At 32.9% G+C, this 17,629-nt stretch overlaps 2 protein-coding genes across 2 annotated transcripts; one reads left to right on the top strand and one right to left on the bottom strand.

The window, feature by feature from the left end:
* Positions 1-3,107: 3,107 nt before the first annotated feature.
* Positions 3,108-3,962, bottom strand: Bm12885 (Uncharacterized protein; the record flags this gene model as incomplete). The annotated part of the gene is made up of 3 exons (XM_043080411.1): positions 3,108-3,151; positions 3,484-3,687; positions 3,830-3,962. The coding sequence occupies 3 exons, from the start codon at positions 3,960-3,962 to the stop codon at positions 3,108-3,110; spliced, it is 381 nt and encodes a 126-aa protein (XP_042936345.1).
* Positions 3,963-7,667: 3,705 nt separating this feature from the next.
* On the top strand, positions 7,668-16,063 carry Bm4187 (Uncharacterized protein; the record flags this gene model as incomplete). The annotated part of the gene is made up of 15 exons (XM_001901178.2): positions 7,668-7,738; positions 7,801-7,868; positions 8,060-8,184; positions 8,923-9,034; positions 10,027-10,090; positions 10,270-10,486; positions 11,002-11,183; positions 11,506-11,668; positions 12,568-12,813; positions 13,703-13,809; positions 14,197-14,300; positions 14,422-14,483; positions 14,630-15,004; positions 15,448-15,572; positions 15,937-16,063. 15 exons carry the CDS (start codon positions 7,668-7,670, stop codon positions 16,061-16,063), a joined length of 2,148 nt encoding a protein of 715 aa, XP_001901213.2.
* Between the last annotated feature and the right edge of the window lie 1,566 nt (positions 16,064-17,629).

Here is a 17,629-nt window from a genome sequence, read left to right as displayed (position 1 = left end):
AATAAATGCGACATAATAATTTCTATTGGAGCCCACAGAATCGTTGATAAAGAAGCTTTAGTTTTACAACTAATTATGCTAATTCGTCGTAACTTGAACTATCTTATTGAAATTCGTTTGAAGTAGTATTACATTATCGGTTGAATGAAATATCTTTAATCTGGAAATTTTGGAAATATCAGTCAACTTGCAAACTTGATAGTATTGTAACCCGACATCATTACTAGTGTATCAGCCGAGTAATATGCATACTCTTTCAGATGTTAATTTGATTTCGGTTCATTTGTGTCCATTTGTTTAGTGGGTATTGCGGGGATGGCTAGAATAGAAACTTCCCTTTTTTTTCTTAACTGAGAGTGCATATTTAAGCGCAGACTTTCTATTAAATGCTAAAGAAATGTAATAGAGCCCATTTCAAATGTTTACTGTCAGTAAAATTTTGTTTTATATTTCATTATCATTTAGATTTCAGCTAGATTTAATCCACTTTTCACAGATCAAAATCACTGAAACCATCAAAACTTTCAGAATGTTTATTTCATTTATTTCCATTGATTCCAACTGCAGTTGGTATCGCTCTTAATGAATAAAATGATTGATTAGCTAAAAGGAACGAATGATGCAGTGTGTACAAGAAAATATGGCGAATGATTATTTATCTATTAAATTGAACTAATAGATCTGTAGATCGATTCTCGAAGATTTGTCACCCAAACTTCTAAAAATTTGTTTGAAAGTTAACAATTTATTCACACTTTATTAGACATATATTATATATGTCTATAATTTTATTATAGACATATATTAAAAGGATGTGACGGTATGTATATCATGCTGTGGCTGTATTTAGGACATCGAGAGATTATTCTCGACAGATATTGGAACTACATGAATTGTTGCGGATAAGGATAACTGAAAGAGGAATGTAAATTTCATTCCATTATTAAATTTTGAGAATTTCTTATTAAAATGTACTAAAATTACGCATTAACTTTGTTTCATTTAATAGCTTTTTTGAAAATATCATAATTATGTTTGAAAATATGTTGAAATTTTTCAAGTTCTAACAGAATATTTGAAGTTTTATATTTTGCAATTAAATTATTGAGTTGTCATGCATTTCTGTTTGTACATATTTAAGAAAATTATAAACACATTTCGTTGCTTTGAAAGTATTATGATCGTGTAGCAATAGTTGTAGGGTTAAAGAGTAAGCAAAAATTAATTCCTAGTTAAGCTCATTTGTTTAGATAAATTTAAAATTTTTGTTTGGATAAAATCTCAAGAAAAACACTATTTGATATGACATTCACTTAAAGCAATCTAATAGTGTTACCAATACTATTAATATTTATGCAGCTACATTATAAAACTTTCTTTTTTTTCTCGACATATTCGAACAATGAAGATTGATTTATGGATTTTATTGATTTTTCAAAAGAGATTTGAACTGAGCATTAATGAATGAACAGTAGAAATTCACAAAGTTCATCTTAATTTTTTGAATTTGACTCTAGAGAAATTGGTGCATGGTAGCAAATATTTACTGTTTACTGTGATGAAAGGCCAAAATGATTTACAAATGAAAAGTTGCCTTTTGAATGAGTCGTTTGTTGTTTGTTGACAGTTCAAGAACAATAATGAAAAAAAAAAAAAAAAAAATGAAGAGAAAATGAGAAGCCACCCTTTTTTGTGCTTGACATTTTCGGGTCATAACATTTTTTGTTTTCTTCCTATGAAATGAAAAAGTGTAAATTCCATCATATTTTTACGATTGCATTCGTTTCTTTCACTTATTCTGTGATTAGTATCAGGCATCACAATTCTAATGTGCCTAGTTTTGATATACTGGCTGGTCTTCATGAACCTATTTCTCAAAATAAATTATTTTTTTGCACTGGCATTAGCTGAGTGATATCTAAGTCATTACTAATGGATTCTGTCAAATCATCTCTGTACCTTCCGTCTTCACATATTTCCTTTAAATTTTGATTTCCAAACAGGTCAGCACAGAAATAAGGTAAATGAGATGGAATAGTACTATTCGCCAGCTCTGATTACTTATCTTCATCATTGTTATCAGTAATGGAAAAAGGAGACTGTTATCATTCGTAGATAAGTGTGCTCATGTAATGCAAAATGTATATGGCATGCATTACTTGAAGGTTATACAAACGATAATAATTAGAAATCAACTAAATTCAAAAATTTCTCTTCTTCAGTTTAAATTATTTGGACATCTTTTAGCTTTTCAGAAATTTCATATCTCACTTCCAAAACTTCTATAAAAGATAAAAAATAGCAGCAATAAACAGATAGATTCTTGACTGTTTATTTGCAAGATCGTATTTGTTTGAGGAATTTTCAAGGAAATGAAAAATTCGAAACAAATCTTACAAATTTTTACAAGGTAGGAAAACAGAAGACAATGTTCAAACTTATTATCATTAATATATAATTTGTGATAGCAGTTAACTGCAGTTGCTGACTCCAGTCATTTTATTTCTCGTTACATACAGTTTCCCTTTCATCGTTTCTTTTTTTTTTTTTTTTTTTTTTTTTAACGATAATAAAAGGTCAATTAAAGTTTATTGATTATTTGACAGCTTATCTGAATATGACATCTTGGCAGGTTGTTATGGTTCTTTTCAATGGTACCAGGCAATTCTTGTCACGTTTAAACGAAGACTGATCGGTTGACCCAATTTATTTATTAAAGCTTCCACATAGTGATACAGTTGAATTGAATGATTTTATCATTTTTATTATAATTCCAAACAATTCACAGATCCAAATGTAAGTTGTTTACTTTTTAAGCAGCAGCACCTGAATTGAGTTTTCTTTTTGTAAATAATATGTTTGTTTTTTTTTATGCTTACAACGACGAAGTGTCATGTTAGTGATATAGTAGTAAAGGTGAATTGTTAAGAGGTTAATTTGTTGGAAATATGTCCTCATGTCGTTCTATTTATATCAAGAATCATTAGTACATTTTGATGATTAAAACGACAACAATTCAATGCAACATCTGAATTTAATTTTTTTTATCACTCCATTAAACCACTTTATGTCCCCTCTTGAATGAATTTGTCAGATATTGCAGCGCTTCACACAACTAATAGCTGCCAAATGCAGATGATCGAAAGGAAACCTAAAAATTTGCATATTTATTGTTTAGCTCTTTTTAGAATCTGACACAGTCTAATAGGAATACCTCATGTATGTAAGTTGGAAGAACAATATTTATGAATCGGTAAGGAAATTCTCAACAACTTAGCTATAACAATAAATAGATGGCATTGACCTCTCTCTTGCTTACTGATATGACCACTTACTCGTTCCTGACCTGGCCAACAGGCACCTCCTTACTTTCTTGAATTCAACAGCTGGCGGAGAACAAATGTGTAACATCGAATATTTTGAAAGGAGAATTTGAGCAGTACACATAAATCACTAATTACTGTGATATCACTAGTCGTATACCTCTGCCTCTGCCCTTCTCTCTCTCTCTCTCTTTCTCCTTCTCACGGTCCTCAACTCTATCTGCAATGAAGCCTGATGTCATATGGCCTAGTCGAATAGCTCTAAAGCTGTGTGAATAGTACTGCCCATCTCCACCAGTAGGCCCGATATTTCCCCTTGGCTCCATCACTGAACACTGAATCCACCACCGATCGCCATCGTCACCTGCCATTTCATCCTTGTTACGCACGCTGCTCCAAACGTAGACACGAGTACTGGTAGAGACACTTTCATCGAATTAGCAGCTGTACGGGAAGAGTGATGGCAGTGCCGGGCATCGCAGCAATAGTCTGTCATCCCGGACGACCTAATGTATTGTCTTGTTGCTTCTGCTCGTTCGATGCCTCCAAAAGATTTTGTGGCGACTCTGCCTTAAAGTGCCACGTTTCCGATACTTCATTCACTTCCGTCTTAAGGTGCCACTGACCGCATCCTCCCATAATCATCACCACCATTATTCTCCGTTTATTGGATGGATCTTTGCTCTGGTTTCCTAGATTCCTAGGCTTGCTTTCATGACTCACTCCGTCCTTCCATTGTTTCTCTTAAATTCACCCAAATATTCCGTGGGAAACTATAACTTCCCATCAATCCTCCCTGAGGCAATAATAACCCATCCACTTCCACTACCTGTTAAGATCAGTTTCATCATTATTGCAGTATTTGGTGTGCGCTGTTAACACTCATCCAGTTATCGATGTTTTCTCTAGAAATGAACAAAAATGAGTGCATTGATTTTTTGATTGCTTGAATATTCAGCATAAGCTATCGATTTATTCAGATGGCTAGAATGAACCAAAAGCCCGTAAACTTTAAACAAACAATTTTTCATTGTGTATTTCTTCAGGATATCCACAGTTTGTCATTCTTACGTCCTCAAAATGATTACTATTGAATGACATAAACATTGTTATACTCATATGCCACAGTCTTTGGGAAAAGCGATTTGTTAGCGATACAGTAAACATCGTCCACTTAAGTATCCATCTAGCTTTTCTGAATAAATATCATTTCATGAGTCGATGACATCTGTTCGCATTATGCATATGAATCCCCTGGATAGTTTTTTTCTGCTTTGCAAGAATTATTTAAAATAATTTTTGTGTATAATTTTCGAGTTTCTTCCGGAGTTTCGATGTTAGGAATCTTTCTTTAATCAAGTTATGTGACTAGGACTAATTAGAGAGTTAATCTTTATTGTATTACAGTTTAGTTTGTATTGCTTTTTTTCAAAGTTTCAGATTCTTTTAAATCTAGTCCTTTAAACTTTGCTTTTCTCTCTATGCAGAACTGTGGTGTACGTTTTGTTGACTAGTTATTGATTTTTAGATATGGTTGTCTTTTTAGCTTTTTACGGTTATATTCGCCCTTCAAGAACTTTACGGAACCATGTTAAACTCACTTATGATGAACATTTTTAAGTTTGACAGAATTTTGCAAATTTTTGATTTCTATTACTGATTCATGAATTAATATACTGCCAGGAAAAGAATTTCCAAAATCTTCGCTAGTAGACTTGAGGGCAGTATGTTTGTTGTGTATTTCATTTCTTCATCTAAATTTTTTTCTAATCCAGCTCCATCCACTGACTTTTATTCTCATCTTAGTTCTGCTTAAGAACAAGGTTGAATAATGCGTCCTGTCGATTCTTGTAATGTTTAAGTTTTCAACAATTCGACCGTTTCTATGTACTACAGCATCGAAAATCTTTAGTTCTTTTCCCGTTGAATTATATCATTTGCAGCTACGTTCACTGTTTACGTCTTTGGTCGCTGCGTGATAGTTTAAACTACGTATAAACACCCCGTGCTTTACACATTGATCTGATGAGCTTAATTTTCTTCCATCCGTAATTTTATGGATTTTTGGACGGCGTATTCTTTGTCCACGTGAAGTAGTAGAACGTAAAAACACAAATTAGCGGCCAGCAGCCAATGCGAATGAGCTGCTAAGGAAGGTGATGTCATAGGCCTAAACGTTAAAGGTTTGATTCAAATGCCATATGTCGATGCACATGTTGGCTTCCTTTGACAATTTTCTTCAGCTCTCTTCCAAATTGTGTCGTTGTTTTATTTTTGCAAAGTTCATCCATCAATCTTCCATTTCTTCCTGAGATTTCATCCAGTCCTTTAGTAATTTGCCAGATTGCACCTTACTTGCCATTCTTTAATTCCATTTCAAATTTTCAAAAATTTCTGATTTCATTATATAACAGCTACATGGTGTCTCTTCACAGATAGATTTTCTACAGAGGATAAACTGTGTCTACAGATAATAGTGATTCAGAGAGTTACAGCCCTGTGAGCTTTTTAATTCCATCTTTTCCTCTTTTGTTATTTTATGGTGTTTCAAGGATGAAATGAACTTCGCACTACAACTCACTCCTTTTTCTGTTTGTCGAACTGGTTTAAAAAAAAATTGTTAGCACTTCAAACTACTGTGGTTATAAAAGCTTTTCTGTAATAGATTATCATTACACGATCTAAGCTGACAACGACATACCTATGGTTTTACGTTTTCATTGCTATTCCTTTCCATTCAATTATCATTCAACTTGTTTGTAATATTTAAAAGCATTCTGCAGAACTAGTTTTTTCTTAGCAATTTTTGTGTACTAATTGTCATTTCAAACTTTTTCATCAAATTTCAGACATTTGCATTTGAACATCAGCGCTGGAGCAGTTTATCATTAACGGCTTACATATGAAAGTAGAAGTTTTCCAGCTCCGTTTGTTTTCTTTAGATTCAAATTTTTTGTCTTTTTTATGCTAACTTCTCATTTAATTTTTTTTTTTTTTTGTGAATAGGAATTTGATGGAACAAATACTGTTTCACCCTCAGAATTTACTTAATTTTCTACAGGAAAAACATGGGGATTAGAGAGCAAAACTTTTTCCACTGGCATCCCTTATCAGATGGTACGAATAATCGTACAATTCAGGAATTCATGGGATTAAATCGGCGATATTTTCTTCAAGATTATACTTTTTGAAGGTGATAGAATTTGAGTTAGAAAAAAGCATTTTTTTATATACCATCCATATTATGAGTATCATATCATAGTTAGCTTATTGTTTTTTCCATACTGCAGAAAAATGGCTTAAGAGGCAGTAATTGGATATATTTATTTGTGATATAATCACTAGGACTGATTTTCGTTAGTTGATCGGTTTGACTAACCACCGTTTATTCTCACTAAAACTTTGATTTACAACCCGCAAACTGTATTTATTTGATTAATTCAGGTTTACATTTCGTTCTAGGGAGCAAAAGCTGTCTAGATTAATTTGATTTGCAAAAGAAACTTCAGCTTCTTTCTTCATTTAGATCTAAAGACAAAGATTGGAATGTTGAAAATTATAGCTTAACTAAGCAAAGGTTAGAATGTTGAATAATATAGCTCATCCTTAAATGTTCTAAAGCCTTGTGTTGGGAGCAATCTCGGCATTTCAGTCACAAGCTTTTGGTTAAGTAAGGGAAACACTGCCCATACATTGGTCAACCATTATCAGATTTTTAACATTAATTTATAAATAGATTGGAGATGATCGTCTAATAACCTCTTGCACTCTTGCAGGAAAGTTTGTAATGCAATATACGGAATGACTTGATAAACTTAATAAGTGATGGAATATTTCTGTAGTGCATTTCAAATGAAACATTAGGACTTTTTATGTCTGGAAAGTTAAGGTTATACGTCGTTCAGGTATTGACAATTAAATTGAAGTTGAATATTGAGGTGGATGATTCACAGTATTTGGTATTCTTCAAAAGCATTATACTTCCAGCTGAATTCTGTATTACATAATCGATTTGCATACCTCTAGTGTGACAGACTGATGATGACGACATTGGTCATTTGCCTGTCTCTCCACCGACTTCGCCGTCTGCGTAGTATTTACTCTTTCATATCATGCATGCATTAGCGTGACAGCGTCATACATTACTACAGTGTTTCCTCCTCTCCTTCCTACATTTTTTTTTTTATCAACGGACTGAATGACAATTAGCTCCTGTATACACTGCCAACAAGTTCCCAATTCAATTACTGCATTTAGCTAATTTTGCCATAACATGGTAAGATTAGTTAAGTTTTTTTGATTCTAATCTTTGAGATTAACTTTTATGAATTGAATTAATCGAAAATGATTAGTGTGAAAGATTTCTCAAGAGCCCTTTTATTATTTTTATTGTCGAAACCTGCACGTTTGCTTGCGTACGTTTTCCAAAGATAAGTGAAAATAAAAAATTTTACTTCAATTGTATTGAAAATTATAGTTTATTATTCATTGGTGATTGGTGGTATCCGAGTTGGACGGATGGGCTCCTGCACATGCAGTCTCTATGTATGTTTATTATTTTCTTGAAGTTATCTGAATATTGCTTATATCATGTAGTAGAACAAGCGATTGTAATTTTCTATAATTATGTTCTCATATCTAACTTATATGGATGTTTCCTTTTATCTGCTCTGAGTCAACTGAATTAGGAATGTTAAAGTCTAAGAACGAAACTCCAAGGACAAGCTTAATTTCAGTTGAGAGAGTAGTAAATGAAGATACTGCAACTGTTGGTGTTATCGGTGTACAAACAAGAAATGTGTTCGCTTGTCCACCTCTTATGTGTTATCCGTTTAATGCCACTGCTGAACAAGACCATCTGGTAAGCGAAGTATTGGGAGAATATCTAATAAATATAATACAAATTCATATAATTACGTTGTGAAAATAAAGTTGATAAATCTGACGGGTTGTGGAATGGGATTTGAATCCTGCGTTGTGATCTTGCTGTGTGAACTTGGTGCCTTGACCTGCTGCGTATCGGAACCTAAAAGAAGGTCATCCATTCAACGCAATATGGCATCTTTTTGATGCAACAATCTTAACAGTCTTCTGTACAATTTCTTACCGAATTAGTTTCTTTGATCGATGCAATAAGTATGGAGGCACAAGTGGCTCAAGAAATAAATAAACATGATACTAAAAATGTAGATTTGGTCTCAGTGTGCGTAAATGATTTGCTTGCACAAAGAGCACCACCTCTGCTTTTTCTCGATTATTTTGCAATCAAAATTCTGCTGCTAATTTCTGTGACAACAGTTCGGCAGCAATCCATCTGTCTCGTCGACTCATAGATAATGTCTCGTTATTTACTCCTTTAGTGTTTATTTTTAGTACTATCTATGATTTTTTGACCTTTAAAATTTGACATTCTAAACAAAGTGGGAAGAGAAATTCTAAAGGAAATTCTATGATACTGTCAACTTTAATCTTTACATAACAGAGAAAATGATATGATTCTCTCGCTGCTAAAAATCCAAAATTTGCCACGTTTTATGGTCTTTTAAGGTCACATGTTCAGACTCTTTTACTTATTTACTTGATCTACTCTCGATTTCAGAAGTTGAATGGCTCACCAACTTCGGTTACGAACTGTATTTCTTTAGCACACGATGAACGAAATCTCGCTTATGCATCCTCAGCTGCCATTAAGCTCGTGGATCTCCAAACTGGTAAATTTATAATTTTTTGCATGAAGGATTACTTTAATGATTAGTTCTTTAAGCGAATATTACACTGTAATCTCATAGAATTTTGAGAAATAATAAATCAGTTACAGTTTATTAGGGAAATTAACGTTTTAATATTCATCCTAACTGTAAGATTTCGTAAGTAGGATGAAAAACGTAGTAAAGGATTCGCTTATATGATGAGGAGGGTTAAAAGATTGAGGCTTTTCCTATTTTTAATATTTCTGAAGTTTAGATTTAATTCGGCTGAAGAATAAAAAGAAAGATGCAATATAATAACATTCAAAGTTTCACATTTTTGTTACTACTGTACAGAGTTTTTTTTCTTTTTTAAATGAAAGATTAGTGATGTATATTTCATCATAGTGGACGGTTTTTTTTTTTTCTTCTTTTGCTTATAGAAAGAATGGAGATAATCAGCCTATTAGTTATTATTTATAAACTTGAAATTCCTGTAAATTAAATAAAGTAACTTAAAACTAATATATATTTCCGTGAGCACTGAACGCATCACCAATAACACAACACAAAATAAAACGATCCGTTGAGTTATGGTTCCCTTTCCAGTTGCACGAATATGACTTCATTCAAATGCAGCAATTTTCGTAATGTTACATTTTGTCCTCCATTTTCAGAAACAAACTCAATCATTCCTTCTTTAAAATCACTTATACCATTGTGTTACACTGCCTTATTAATTATTACTGCTATAAATAAAAGGAGAGAGTAAGCGGTGGTTAACGAAAACAAATTCTTTAATGTCACTAGTGTAATCACCAGTAAAATAAACATAAAAATTAAATAAACCGTCGATAGGTGCTTATTATTTCTTCTGCTGAGTTCTGTACAGCGTTAAATTTTATGAGTGACTTGAAACTAGAATTGTAGAACTTCTAATTTCATCTTTGCATTTAATGTTTATGATCATAACGTGAGTATGACTAATAGAAGAAATCCTGTAAGCAATATTTCAGGACGTGAATTGCGGACATTGGTTGGTCATAAGGGACTGATTAATTCCATAACCCAAAGTAATAGGTTAGTTATTTGGAACTTCTAATTAGCATAAAACAAGCATTTGGATTAAGCTGGCTTGAAATTCATATTCTCCATGTTTTCATCGTTTTTGTAAAAGCGACTAGTGACGATGAACGTTGAACAGTGACGATAAAAATTAGTGCTGGTTGTTGAAACTCACTGAATTACACTAATTTTAGATCCATATATATGTGGGCATCGGCAGCTACTGATTGCACAGTAACTCTGTGGGATACAAGGCAACATCCGGCTAACGTATTAGTGCGGCGTTTCGATCGTCCAGCCAACTGCTTATCTTATAGCCCGAATGATGCTTTCATAGCGCTAGGCTCTGATCATTTGTGCTTAATGGACCCACGTATCAAGGAGTACAGATCTCTTCCTTCTTCATCTCAGGTTAGTTGATCTCAGATTTGTTTTCAGGTTTCGAATAATTTACATAGTTATGCTAATATCATTGGAGTGGAATTTGCCTTAATTATTCGAAAGAGCTGAACTCAATGTGTATGCCAGCTTGTATACGGAAAGCGGCTTGTGAAGATTGATCTGTTTTGGTGAACTGCAGCTACAATAATGCCGTGGCTGAGAATAAAGAGGATTGATTTTTGTGTAATTAAAAAGTTAAATCTGTTCTGCAATATGTGATCGGGAGGTTCTATGTTTTTTCTGAAATTGCTCAGTTTGATCCTTTTTTTCAAAATATTTGTAAAATAAATTTTTTTTCTTGTCTTTAAAAACTGATTTTTTTTTCATCTTCTGACAATAATTTTTCAGATAAGGGAATATGAATATTTGTCTAAAATTAGTTTCACAAATTTTCTTTTTCAACTTTAGATATCTGATTCACTGATGAAATAGAGTAATTTTGTCGTATCAGCACGTATTACGATATCGAAAATTTCTCAATATAGGTATTGCATGTATGCTTCCATCCCTCTGAATATTTGTTGGCAACGGGATCCGAGGACCGGCTGGTGCGTTTCTGGGATATTGATACCGAAGAATGCGTCTCACAAAGTGATCCAGCAGATAGTGCGCTCAGAGAAGTTATTTTTCATAATGATGGCTCAGCTCTACTCACACTTACAGATCGGTTTGTTCTGCAAAACATTTTTTTTTTTTATTTCACATTTTCTAGTTTTTCGAGACAAATAAGATTTATAAAGGCGAAAGGAGACAGAGCACTGAAAAAAATCTGAGAAATGAAATGTTGTCTTCAAATGATCGTTGAATAATATGCCATTAATTTTAATTCCTCCTTGACTTATCAAAGCTTCAGTTTAAGTTGTATGGCTTTTTTTTTGACTGATTGGTTAGATCAATTTGATGCCGGTGCATATAAAAAGTTATTTAATACAATTCTAACAGTTACTTTATAGCTGGATTTAGTGAGTATTAATTACTTTTATTTGCAGTAAATGTAGTGCAATCTCGTGGGAACCATTTGAAATGCTTGGGCAGTGCATAGTTCCACAGACGGATTACTCCTTGTGTTTGGCAACTTCGGATTCAGAAGTTTTTGTTCTGGGACGATCAGTGTTACTGAGCAGCTTGTCGTTATTGATGGCACCTTATGCGGTAATATAGCTTTCATTTCATGAAGTTGTACACAAATACAACTTTTAAAACACTCTAAGCGAATCAGCTTTTATTCATTGTTTTCAAAAATAGGATGACAGGGAGGTTGTGAAAATAAATAAGTTATAAATTTATAAAAAGCGCATAATTTTTTTCAAAGAGATTATTTTAAAAACCAGGAAATTCATTTTTAATTTATTCACCACTCCTTTGTTGAACTGCAGAAATAAATGTTTGTACTGGTTTTCAGTGAAAAACTTTGCAAACACTGCTTCCGCCTTTAAAATACTAATTTTTTTTTCGACTGTGCACTGTGAACTTTTCTTCGATTTTGCATTATCAAAATAACTGTCGTAAAAAAAAGTTTTTCATGATTACAATATTAATTAGAATCATAAATAATAGCCGAAGCTGGGATAGGATTTGAAGGAAGGCGATGCGAGGCCATTTTGAGGACACTAACTAAATAATATCAGAGAAATAGATTGTAATGAGTACTTTGGGAAACTATACGAAAGTATTTTGAAAGGTGTCACTATGTCGTTTTAGTTACTTCTTCCCTTTTTTCATTTTGTTACCAAGCAACCAAATGAGTCGCATTTTGTGTTCCTGATATGTGCTTTAGCGTGTATCCTTCAGGTATTTCTTTGGAATAATGTTTTTTGTTATTTGTAAAGAAATCATGTGAGGGGAGATCGCTAGTGCCATTGTTGATTGAAAATTTTAGTTATTGGTAAAAAATGAACCCTCTCTACATTTTTATAATCCGCAATTCACTGTTTCAAGTCTTTTTTGTTTCACTTTATGTTATGTGATTAAGACTGTTTGTTTATATTTATTCATAGTTGAAAGAACGTCTTTATATGCCAACATTTACTGAAAGGATTTGTCCATTTTAGAAACTTCTTGCTCAAGAAGAGTCAATCGAAAACAAAGATCGAAGTGATAAATTGAAGGCAGCAAATAGATTAGAAGGTCTGTTGGAGACAGGTCCTGCTGATCCGAGTAGGAACGAGTTGGAAGATTTACTCCTGGAGAAGAAGGAACCGCTGCATTACTATAATGATCACAGAGCATTTATACCAACGCATACACTGCCACGCACTCCACCTTCACGGCCTATAAGAGTAGTACCACGCACTGAAGTAAGCCACAATAAACCTTTGTATTTTATGAAACTCTGAAGTTACAAAGACTTGAATTAGAACAGCTGTCTCTGGAAAGCACAATTCATTTAGATTTTCACATTTGAATTTTTTTTTAAACGTTCGTTACTATTTCCATTGTACGTAAAATTAGCTACAAAGTTTCAAAAGATTTTTTGTGCTTCAAATAGCATTGTAACCTTTTGCAAAAAAGGACTTTTTTCTGAAGACTATAAAAACTGAAGTCATAATTTTGCTTATTAAAGCCTCTACATTTATGGCAAAGAGCATTAAAAATAAGTTAAGGATTAAATCTATCAAGTTTGATAAACTTTGATTAAATTTTCCATTCACGCGAACTAAATGAGAAAACTTGTGGTTTCTTTCCTGCATTACAATATTATTTATGGAGCTTGAGAAGCCTTACCTTAAGACTTTTTATTGTTTTATTATCATTTTTTCTAGAAAGAGGTAATATCTTCCGTTTGATTTTTTTGGTTATTTGACATCATAAAATATTTTCGATTCCTTACATGCAAAGCATTTATATTCAATTTACTTTTTACTTTGCAGTAATTTGGTTTTAGTCAGATTAGATACCTTCATTTCCTGTCTTAACCATTACGACGGAACGAAATATTGTTGTTTGCTCTCTTTTTTCTTTGCAAATTATTAGCAGAAATGATGAGAAGTTTCTTGGATTGATCCAATTCAACCACTTGTCTTGCGTGAAGTTATTTATGTTATTAACTAATGATTGAACGGTCTGATAACTCTCAGGAACATTTAACGGTTTGGAGAATGAAAATTAATTTGCTGAACTATCTTCATAGATGAAAAATCGAACTTTTGTTCATGAAATAGACATTACAGTGAGGATTCATTGCAGAATGCAGTTGTTGCTATGACTACGACAACTACACCACTGACGACACTTATTTCTATGCCTGGTAAAGCAAAAGCATTGAAGAGTAAGCGAAATGATACAAATTCGAAGTAAGTGATTGTGGGCTTCTATATGACCTCTGTATTATGTGGGCTTCTGTATTATTCGAATTCAAGTAATTTTGTAATGATGTGGGTTGGTTAACTATTCCTTATTATGGGTGGATTGGCACTTTTGATGTGTCGGTATTGAAAACTGCTGTATTGGTATTGAATTACATCATTAGAACACTAGAATTACAGTGATAGCTTTGTTCTAAATAACGCATTAACTTGAACTTTGAATAATGAAATTTATTTCGGAAAAATTCATTTTTACGTCCCATCTAGATAGATTGAACAGAAATAGAATTCAGGATTTAAATATTTAATTATTTAGACATACAAATTAGATAGCTTAAAGCTAGAGGCTTTCTCCTTATCTTACAACTAATTCAGACTGACCCACGCGAAAGTTGCCAGTAGTACGCGAAAGGCAGGTGGTATAATACTGCGCACATCACAGTCTAATTTATCATCTCGAAAAGGAGGACATTCTTACGGTAGTGAATTTTAGTTTTCATTATGTCCGAATTATATCACAAAGCTGATCTAAATATCATTCAATTCTTCCCATTATTCTAAAATAAATAGCTGAAATTATTTAATCATATTTTTCTTCAGCGACAGCAATAGAAATAACCAATTCAATGCCGGATATACGATGTACCGTCTCTAGAAAAAAGGTCTTTCAGATTTGTAATCTCATAGATTTGAAATTTTTTTTTGAGTTTTTTAAAAACTCCAATGACTTCGGTGTTACTGAGTGGAACTCCTGAGTTTTGCAGTATTTTTCTAGGAATTCTTACTTCACTAAATTACTAATTTTTAGGAAGAGAAGAACCATGCTTTTGGTGGCAATGATGAAATGAAACGTCAGTGCCAACGAAAGCAGTCATGTTGGGGTCGAGATCAAGAAATACCGAACGAACCATTTAACTTAGATGATATAATTGCCGGTTTAAATAAACTTGAAATAATAATCAGTCAACGACGTGTGGTGCTAGAAGACGTATTACGCTGTTGGCGAACACGTGGATGTGAAGCAGCGATCATAGAAGCTGCGCGATCCAATGATATAGCTGTGTTGGTTGAACTCATTGACGCATTCAATCATATTCCTGCAGTCTGGAATTTGACACTCTGTACTGCAATTCTGCCATATATCGAGCCACTATTCGCCAATAAACAGGAAGATTGTGTGGAGGTTAATTATAAACAAATTCACAAAACTTATCTAAGTCTCATTCAATTCTTCCCATTATTCTAAAATAACTGGAATTGCGGTAGAAATGCGGATATTTTTGATTTCTGCTTTCTGCATGAGGAGGACATGCGTGACGCAGTGATGAAGCCGCGATTTTAAAGATTTCTAAACATTTTCCCACATCTTAAACCTTATTCATTAATTGCCAAGACTGTGAAATAGATTTTTTCTACTCCTAAAAAATTTGTTAATCATAAGATGTTGCATTTTCATGATGGATTCTCTGGAAACTTTTTGCATTTTGAAATGCAAAAACGGTTTAAAGTTCATTCGACATCTGAAATTCAAATTCATTTCTTCATTTTCAGAGTTCAGTGTTTTTTAATATTCTCATTTTAAATGATTGCAATTTTATAAGACATATTTCAAATAAATCACTTTAGGTAGCATTAAGTGCACTCAGGGCAATAATTACGGGTTGTGGAGATGTGATTCGCACTGGTTCTCATCGTCGTTTTCAAATTGGTGTCGATATTCCTGCTGAAGAGCGACACAATAAATGTATAAAGTTAGTTCAGGCTAATTTTGTAACGAAAAAGTGAAGGGAATAATACGTCTGAAATAACTGATTGGGAGTACATGTGAACATATGGTCCATGGTAATCTGCTTTCATCTTGGATGTTTGTAGCATTTAGTAAATATCTAAACATTGTTTGTCTTTGTTTCAAGTTCTTATAAGTAGAATCTAATTTTGCGGTTCAGAAATATTAGCATTAAATTTACGTACCATGCAAAATCATAAGCTTTTAATATCTGTGGGAGTAAATTGAATAATGAAACTGTTCTATATTCCATGCTGCCTTTTCAATTTGTGTTTTCATTTCAAAACCTGATTTTCAAATTTTATTTCGATTAGTTTGCTATCTTGCAGGTGTATGCAACAACTGACAAATATAAGGGTTAAAGCTGCATTATTGGCGGATCGTATGAATAAGTCACAATCACATGAATTTACTGCTCTTATGCAAATCTTTGATGACACGTTGTCGCCAAGTTAGAGTTGTTTTGCAATTTCATATCAAGCTTTTTTTTTTGAGTAAGTTAAAAAGCTAATCTGAGGAGGCTGTACAAATTAGATATTTCGGTTGTTCTTTTCAGGACAGGATCTTGTTTAGATTTTTCCAAAACTCATTAGTCAAATTCATGGAAGCTTTCGGTTTAGAGACTGAATGTCGTTCTTTAGTTTTCATTTTAAAAAATATTTTCTTTTGCTCATTCATTTTTTTTTTTTTGACTTAGTAAGCGAGTTTCTTATTTGCATTGCGGATGATTTTTTTTTTTAATCCTTCAAAACTTTGTTATGTTTACTCGTATGGTCTCATTTTATTTGTAAATATGGCAATATTCTATGTATAATTTTTTAAAGGGGTTTTAATAGTTTGTTTTCTGTATTCATATGGAACTAGAAGCAGGTGATTATATGTTTCGTTTTCAGTCCTGGTGCTTTTCAAGCGAGTCTCTTGCTTTAGTTAGGTGTTCTTTGAGTAATGTTGCGTGCGTAGGTTCGGTAAAATAAGCCCAAATAGTGATGGATTAATTCAAATTAAAGACTAGTTTAGGAACAGCTAATATTTAGTCTTTTTTCTTTTTTTTTTTTTTTTTTTTCGGGGGGGGGGGGGGAGGGAGGGGTCTTTTTGGTTTAGGAAGGCGTCAGAATATTTTTATATGTTAATATCAATTTACCTGTATTAGTGTCATAACTGTTGTCATTTTTTGCTTGTTTCTGCTTCTCTTGAATGAATACAAAAAAGATTGATTCATGTGTTCCATTTTTGTAAGCCATAAATTGCTAAAACTTTGGTTTTTATAAGTTTTGTTTCAAAATATAGTAGGAATTTTAAATAAAACTTTGCATGAAATCATATGAAGTTTTTTGAAGTCCATTTCTTTTTATCGAGTCTTTTTCTGGAGGATCATTCGGTGTGCAAGATTTTTATTCTTTTATCCTTAATTCATTCTGATTTTGTTAAATGTTATGGCAAGGCTAATTTAAAAATCCTTACATTTTTCCCGTACAGAAAATCGAAGTTTAAGACTGCTTTATAGTAAACAAATGAATTTATCGGATGTAAATTTTGTTCCACACACTCTGCTTTCATTATTCGTCAGATGGGTAATTATACTATTTTCGTTTCATCTTTCATTTCAAGGTCACCGGAAGGAAGTCCGGATTGCTGCCTTTGTCTGCTCTGGTTATAAGTAGTGGACAACGAACAGCATTGAAGATTTGTTCATTGGTATCATCTCGGGTACCGTTTCATTAGAAGTAAATGGCTGAAATTTCAAATTAATAGAGATTTAAGATTATGCAGAAAACCTTGAACTTAACTGGGGATTGAAATTCTGATAGCGTTCATGAGGAAAATCTATTTTTGGAGAATTTCATTTGAAATTCCAGTAGATTCCAATTCGTGCGCAGTTGATATTTTTAGATTCTATAAACATGAATTTCTAGAAGTTCACTATGCATAATTGAGTTAGTTTTACAAGTTCAAGTTTCTTGATAACCTGCTAAATAGAAATGAAGTCAGATTGCCATCCTTTTTTACAGTCGAAAAATTTTG

This window comes from Brugia malayi, assembly GCF_000002995.4.
Source record: "Brugia malayi strain FR3 genome assembly, contig: Bm_v4_Chr3_scaffold_001, whole genome shotgun sequence".
Classification (NCBI taxonomy): Eukaryota; Metazoa; Nematoda; class Chromadorea; order Rhabditida; family Onchocercidae; genus Brugia; species Brugia malayi.
This window is presented reverse-complemented; position numbering and strand designations above follow the sequence as displayed.